At 33.7% G+C, this 8,277-nt stretch overlaps 1 protein-coding gene across 1 annotated transcript; it reads left to right on the top strand.

Moving 5' to 3' along the window:
- Positions 1–3,428: 3,428 nt before the first annotated feature.
- On the top strand, positions 3,429–4,489 carry LOC107025194. Its single transcript, XM_015226009.1, has 3 exons — positions 3,429–3,560; positions 3,641–3,824; positions 3,957–4,489. The coding sequence occupies exons 1-3, from the start codon at positions 3,429–3,431 to the stop codon at positions 4,487–4,489; spliced, it is 849 nt and encodes a 282-aa protein (XP_015081495.1).
- Positions 4,490–8,277: the final 3,788 nt, after the last annotated feature.

Genomic DNA, 8,277 nt, shown 5'->3' with positions numbered 1-8,277 from the left:
TGCAAGTGTGGTTATTATTGTCGACTGAAAACTTCGAGGACTCCTTTGTATCCAGGTCGTCGATTTCTTCGATGCAAATCATCAAAGGTTTGTTATTTTTCGAACAAAAATTGTTCTTGTTGTACTATTTGAAAAATCAACATTTTTGTATATTTATTACGCCTTACTACTGTTATATGGTTTGTAGGAAAATGGTGGATGTGGATATTTTAGATGGATTGATCCGTCGCTTGAAAATGTTGATGAATCATCCTCAATGAATAGACTCATAGACGGTCAAAATCCTATTGATCGACTAAAGAGAAAAGTGAAAGAGCTTGAAGAAGAAAAAGATTCTTTGAAATTTCGATTGAATGAAAGTGAAGTGAAATTGATGGTATTGAACAAAAAGCTTAAGGAAGTTAAACACCAAATGGATTGGGAAAATGTCAAATTTAACCGAGTTGTGATTGTTTTTCTTTGTCTACTAACTATTAAATGGTTCTTTAATATTTTGTAGTTGATAGTAGTTCAGGATTGTAATACTTAATTGTTTAGTTTTGCAGTAGTTAGGTAGCTATTCTAGATCAATTAGTGATGTTTTAATTGGTATATGTCCTTCATATTTTGTATCAAATTGGAAGTTTGAGTTGAATTGATCTCTGTTGAATTGATCACTTGCCATGTGTTTTGAATTTTTTTTCTGGAATTGAATTGATCAGTAGTCTTATTGACAAAAACAAAAGGCATGCATTGAAAGGTAGTGTAGTTGTTGTTCAAAAAGTAAGTTAATAACACAAATGCATGACTGAAAAATACATAACACACAGTAATGGAAATACATAACACAAATGCATTGAGAGGTAATAAAAACCATTGTCTTACAAAATAAATAGTCTTGCTAACACAAATACAATGTTCAAAAATACATTAAACGAGTGTTCAAATAAACCAAAGAGTAAATTGTTTTCAAATAGACACCCATTTAACATGGGCCAAAATCATAACAACTTCCCAAATGAACTACTTCAAGTTTTTCTTTTTAGCTTTCATTTGTTGTAACTGTGAGGTGCTGACTGCATCTTTTCCCTTCCATTTTAGGCCACGGGGTTTAAAACCAATGTCTATATTGGTTGGTGAAGCACTCTTCAATGTTGTTGGCCCTGGTAGAATCTTCTCACTTGATGTACCAGGCTGCAATATAAGATGGAAAGTATAAAATAAGGTTAGATTATAAGGCTATAAAATATACACTAAATTAGGTAAACATGTTAAGTGAACATACATTAAATACTTGGGCTCTAGTTGTAGGATTAGAGTAAACACCAAAACCAGTTGCAGGCCTTCTGTTTTCTCCAGTAGCAGCAGGAAATGAGTCAGAACTGTATGGTCTCTTGTGACCTGATAAAGGTGGCAATTCACTAGAAGAACTATCCCTTTCTGTAACAAATGGGGTTCCTCTTGCATTAGCTTTTTTTCTTCCCAATCCTCTTCCAGTTCCAACTTGAACCTTATTTTGAGCAAGTCTTGGCACAGATATTGTGTCAGCACAAATAGAAGTTGGTTGACTTGATTGTGTAGTTGCATATGTGTTCTGGAAGTAGAATATGATGGACCTCCCATTGTAGATGACCTCCCATTGTAGACTATATAACATAAATAAGGATATATGAAAACTTGTAGAACAAACTTAAAATGCAAATGAATTTTTAAAGGCTAGCCATTATCTAATCTTACTGTTGTTTAGGTAGTTCTTGGCACAGTTCTTGGCACAGCACTGGTATCAGGACAAACAGAACTTTGTGTTCTAACCTGTTGAACAAAAATAAGTACATATGAATAACTGTCTAAATGAAAATTAAGGCAAATGAATATGTAAAGCAAATCTTACTCTTGTTTGAGAATAACTTTGTTGGCTGTTTCCTTGACTTGTAGGCAGAGAAGTGCTCCCCCTCCCATACTATGTCACCACATAATAAAACATATGATTATAAACTTTAAGCAATTTACAAATGTGAATATGACTAGTATTACTTACTCTTGCACACACAGCTTTGTTATGACCAGTTTTCTTGCAAATGGAACATGTCATCTTTACTCCTTATCTGGAAATTTTTTCCCATTTTTTGGACTCATCCTTGCTCTTTATTCTCTTCTTGCCAGGTCTGCCTGGCATTTTTCTTGGTTTTGGAGGCTCTATTGATGGATTTGTAGTTTTAGGCCACATTCTCATATTGGGTATTGGTTGGATGAAATGATTGTAAGCCTTGAGAAATGTTTCCTTCATATACCAGTGCTCTACATGTTGATCAAGATCTTGATTCAAGTAATAATAACCACAAATAGCATGAGGGCAAGGAATACCTCTCAACATCCACAACCTACAGTCACAATGCTTCTTCTCCAAGTCAACAACAAATGAGTATTCCCCATAACTAATCTCAAAACCATTCACCCCATTCCATTGAACATTACAGTTCTTTGAATACTCCTTGTTTCTTTCTAGTATTGCCCTTGCCATAGGTGCAATGTCTGATATCCATGTTTCAGCAAATTTGATCATGTCTATGTGCCTGTTCATCATTTTATGCCTAATATCCTCTAGCATGGTAATAATTGATTTATGTCTAGCAGCTAAGATTCAGAAATTGAAAGTCTCACACATGTTATTTTCTACAACATCACACTTGGAATGAGTTTGAAAAAAAGCTCTACACCAATTTATGGGATCATAATGTAGTAAGTCCTCTGTTATTTCCTTCTTACCTAGCTTAGACATTGCATGAACTTCTTCACCAAACTTGACTTCAAAAGAGGCCTTTGAGCATCTCCAAAACTGTTTCCTTCTTTCTTCTCCTTTCCAGTTAACATGCCAATTACTCAATATATGTCTAGCACACATTCTTTTCTCAGCATTTGGTAACAACTCCAACAATACAGGAATATGTCCCTAACAAAAAGTATATACAGAATAAGTAATTGGAATAGTAAAACTAAAACTAAAAAAAGAAGAAATTGTATAAACAATACCTTTTGCATATCTGACATCACAGTCAAACCTTCACCAGTTCCCAAGTTTAGATCAGCAATTAAATAACTTATGAACCAGCTCCAACTATGTTTTGTTTCTGTATCCACAACAGCCCAGGCAATGGTATACATTTAATTATTCACATTCTTTCCAACAGCAACTAATAATTCACCCTTACAAGCTCCCTTAAAAAAACAACCATCAAATCCAATTATATTCCTACGCCCCTGTTGGAGTGATGATAGTGATGAACACCTAGATGTGGATGCGGTTAGGGGAGTAGACATACCTGCTAGAAGGAGAAGCAAAAAGGATGGTTAGAGGGTGTAGGAATATAATTGGATTTGATGGTTGTTTTCTCAAGGGAGCTTGTAAGGGTGAATTATTAGTTGCTGTTGGAAAGAATGTGAACAATTAAATGTATCCCATTGCCTGGGCTGTTGTGGATAGAGAAACAAAACATAGTTGGAGCTGGTTCATAAGTTATTTTATTGCTGATCTAAACTTGGGAACTGGTGAAGGTTTGACTGTGATGTCAGATATGCAAAAGGTATTGTTTATACAATTTCTTCTTTTTTTAGTTTTAGTTTTACTACTCCAATTACTTATTCTGTATATACTTTTTGTTAGGGACTTATTCCTGTATTGTTGGAGTTGTTACCAAATGCTAAGAAAAGAATGTGTGCTAGACATATATGGAGTAATTGGCATGTTAACTGGAAAGGAGAAGAAAGAAGGAAACAGTTTTGGAGATGCTCAAAGGCCTCTTTTGAAGTCAAGTTTGGTGAAGAATTTCATGCAATGTCTAAGCTAGGTAAGAAGGAAATAACAGAGGACTTACTACATTATGATCCCATAAATTGGTGTAGAGCTTTTTTTCAGACTCATTCCAAGTGTGATGTTGTAGAAAATAACATGTGTGAGACTTTCAATTTCTGAATCTTAGCTGCTAGACATAAATCAATTACTACCATGCTAGAGGATATTAGGCATAAAATAATGAACAGACACATAGACATGATCAAATTTGCTGAAACATGGATATCAGACATTGCACCTATGGCAAGGGCAATACTAGAAAGAAACAAGGAGTATTCAAAGAACTGTAATGTTCAATGGAATGGGGTGAATGGTTTTGAGATTAGTAATGGGGAATATTCATTTGTTGTTGACTTGGAGAAGAAGCATTGTGACTGTAGGTTGTGGATGTTGAGAGGTATTCTTTGCCCTCATGCTATTTGTGCTTATTATTACTTGAATCAAGATCCTGATCAACATGTAGAGAACTGGTATATGAAGGAAACATTTCTCAAGGCTTACAATCATTTCATCCAACCAATACCCAATATGAGAATGTGGCCTAAAACTACACATCCATCAAAAGAGCCTCCAAAACCAAGAAAAATGCCAGGCAGACCTGGCAAGAAGAGAAGAAAGAGCATGGCTGAGCCCAAAAAATGGGGAAAAATTTCCATATAAGGAGTAAAGATGACATGTTCCATTTGCAAGAAAACTGGTCATAACAAAGGTGTGTGTGCAAGAGTAAGTAATACTAGTCATATTCACATTTGTAAATGGCTTAAAGTTTATAATCATATGTTTTATTTTGTGGTGACATAGTATGGGAGGGGGAGCACTTCTCAACCTACAAGTCAAGGAAACAGCCAACAAAGTTATTCTCAAACAAGAGTAAGATTTGCTTTACATATTCATTTGCCTTAATTTTCATTTAGACAGTTATTCATATGTACTTATTTTTGTTCAACAGGTTAGAACACAAAGTTCTGTTTGTCCTGATACTAGTGTTGTGCCAAGAACTACCCAAACAACAGTAAGATTAGATAATGGCTAGCCTTTAAAAATTCATTTGCATTTTAAGTTTGTTCTACAAGTTTTCATATATCCTTATTTATGTTATATAGTCTACAATGGGAGGTCCATCTACAATGGGAGGTCCATCACATTCTACTTCCAGAACCACATATGCAACTACACAATCAAGTCAAACAACTTCTATTTGTGCTGACACAACATCTGTGCCAAGACCTGCTCAAAATAGGGTTCAAGTTGGAACTGGAAGAGGATTGGGAAGAAAAAAAGCTAATGCAAGAGGAACCCCATTTGTTACAGAAAGGGATAGTTCTTCTAGTGAATTGCCACCTTTATCAGGTCACAAGAGACCATACAGTTCTGCCTCATTTGCTGCTGCTACTGGAGAAAGCAGAAGGCCTGCAACTGGTTTTGGTGTTTACTCTAATCCTACAACTGGAGCCCAAGTATTTAATGTATGTTCACTTAACATGTTTACCTGTTTTAGTGTATATTTTATAGCCTTATAATCTAACCTTATTTTACACTTTCTATCTTATATTGCAGCCTGGTACATCAAATGAGAAGATTCTACATGGGTCAACAACATTGAAGAGTGCTTCACCAACCAATATAGACATTGGTTTTAAACCCCGTGGCCTAAAATGGAAGAGAAAAGATGCAGTCAGCACCTCACAGTTACAACAAATGAAAGCTAAAAAGAAAAACTGGAAGTAGTTCATTTGGGAAGTTGTTATGATTTTGGCCCATGTTAAATGGGTGTCTATTTGAAAACAATTTACTCTTTGATTTATTTGAACACTCGTCTAATGTATTTTTGAACATTGTATTTGTGTTAGCAAGACTATGTATTTTGTTAGACAATGGTTTTTTATTACCTCTCAATGCATTTGTGTAATGTATTTCTATTACTTGTGTGTTATGTATTTTTCAGTCATGCATTTGTGTTATTAACTTACTTTTTGAACAACAACTACACTACCTTTCAATGCATGCCTTTTGTTTTTGTCAATAAGACTATTGATCAATTCAATTCCAGAAAAAAAATTCAAAACACATGGCAAGTGATCAATTCAACAGAGATCAATTCAACTCAAACTTCCAATTTGATACAAAATATGAAGGACATATACCAATTAAAACATCACTAATTGATCGAGAATAGCTACCTAACTACTGCAAAACTAAACAATTAAGTACTACTATCAACTACAAAATATTAAAGAACCATTTAATAGTTAGTAGACAAAGAAAAATAATCACAACTCGGTTAAATTTGACATTTTCCCAATCCCTTTGGAGTTTAACTTCCTTAAGCTTCTTGTTCAATACCATCAATTTCACTTCACTTTCATTCAATTGAAATTTCAAAGAATCTTTTTCTTCTTCAAGCTCTTTCACTTTTCTCTTTAGTCGATCAATCGGATTTTGACCGTCTATGAGTCTATTAATTGAGGATGATTCATCAACATTTTCAAGCGACGGATCAATCCATCTAAAATATCAACATCCACCATTTTCCTACAAACCATATAATAGTAGTAAGGCGTAATAAATATACAAAAATGTTAATTTTTCAAATAGTACAACAAGAACAGTTTTTGTTCGAAAATAACAAACCTTTGATGATTTGCATCCAAAAAATCGACGACCTGGGTTCAAAGGAGTCCTCAAAGTTTTCAGTCGACAATAATCACCACACTTGCATATATCAACTTCCTCGATATGCACTGAAATTTGCGACATTTGATAAAAGAGAATTGATTTAGAGAAGAAGAGAGAAACTTGGATATTTAGAGAAGAAGAGAGAAACTTGGAGATTTAGAGAAGAAGAGAGAATTGGAGATTTAGGGTTCTAAATGGATTTTGGGGAAGAGGAAATGGGGAAGAGGAATTGGGGAAGAGGATTTTGGGGAAGAGAAATTGGGGATTTAACTTCAACTTTAACATTGAAGTTAAAGTTAACGTTGGTGCCATGTAGGCAGGGTAAAAAATGAGAGAAAAATAAATTCACGTACTCCATTTGCGTGAATCACAAATGATTTGCCATGTAGGCAAAAAATGGTTTTACGGTTCAAATCTGGGGTGGTTGAGGTGTTCAATAGGTAGTACGTCTAGTTGAGGTGTCTAAATGAATAATCGGAACAAGTTTGAGTGGCCGCATATGACTTTGGCCTAAAAACTTATGCTTTTTAATTTGACTTCAAATTATATTTATACCCTTCAAATTTAGGTGTGCACAAGTAGACACTTCAAGTTGTATAAAGTTGAACAAATAGACACATATGTCCTGCATGACATCATACATGTCATTTTTTGTCCTATGTATATATTGTGTCACGTAGGACTATGTGTTTACTCGTTCAACTTATACAAGTTTAAGTGTCTACTTGTGCATATCCAAAGTTGGAGGATATAAACGTAAAATGAGGCCAAGTTAAAAGACACATTTATATATTATGTCTTTGTTATTTAAAAATAACATACCAAATACCAAAATGAAATATATAGTTATACAAGTAGCACACATCACGATATTAAAATTTTTGATATGATAATAGTAATTTGATATGTACCATACCACGCCCATTCCTATGCAAAATGTGACTAATCAAAGAGTTTATGATTTTTTTTATCAGCACAGAAAAAAATAAATTGTTACACCAAACAATGCAATACAGCTCAACAAGAAAATAAAACAATTGCATAAATATCCAAGATGTTGATGGAGAGTTGTAGCTTATTGGCTATTGCTTAAGAGACTTGTATAATAAGAGTCTCTCATTAGTTAAATCTCTTAAATAGTCTACTTGAATGGCCCAAACGTCATGGCCACTCCAAACAATTTTCAAGCATAAATCATTAAGAAATCATAAGGTCACACAAAAATTCAAAATTTTTTAAAAGTTGTTTTTGACAATTTTCACTTTAAATTACTTGCAAAAATTTAAAAACAACTGTAATATTTTTCATATTCAAACAATATGAGACACGTTAGACTCTAAAATTGACTATAGACTAATAAAAATGGGCTTGAAAATATACCATTGAATTCAATTACATTGTTAGGTAGAGAGCTGATAGGGAGCCGATTTCATTATTTATGTGTCATTGTGTGTTGAGTTATTTTGCATATTTCTTTGTGTATTATGATATTTAGAACTTCCGTTTGGTATATAAAGTGAAATGAGGAGTTGATTAGCAAGATATATTTTAGGCACTTCTTTATTAAATCAAAATTTTGACTATATTTTTGTTTATCCTTACATTATCCTTTTTAGCTTTACCAGCATAATACATACATTTAAACCTAAACTTGACTTCAAATTTTAACTTTAACCTCCAACTTTCATAATGCACAAACAAATACTTTAACTATTCAACTTTTAAATAAATAAACACATGAGTCCTACATGACACAATACACGTAGGACACC

The sequence above is a fragment of the Solanum pennellii genome, chromosome 7 (genome assembly GCF_001406875.1).
Source record: "Solanum pennellii chromosome 7, SPENNV200".
In the NCBI taxonomy this organism is placed as follows: domain Eukaryota; kingdom Viridiplantae; phylum Streptophyta; class Magnoliopsida; order Solanales; family Solanaceae; genus Solanum; species Solanum pennellii.
The sequence above is the reverse complement of the archived record's forward strand: the minus strand, read 5'-3'. Positions and strand labels throughout refer to the sequence as shown.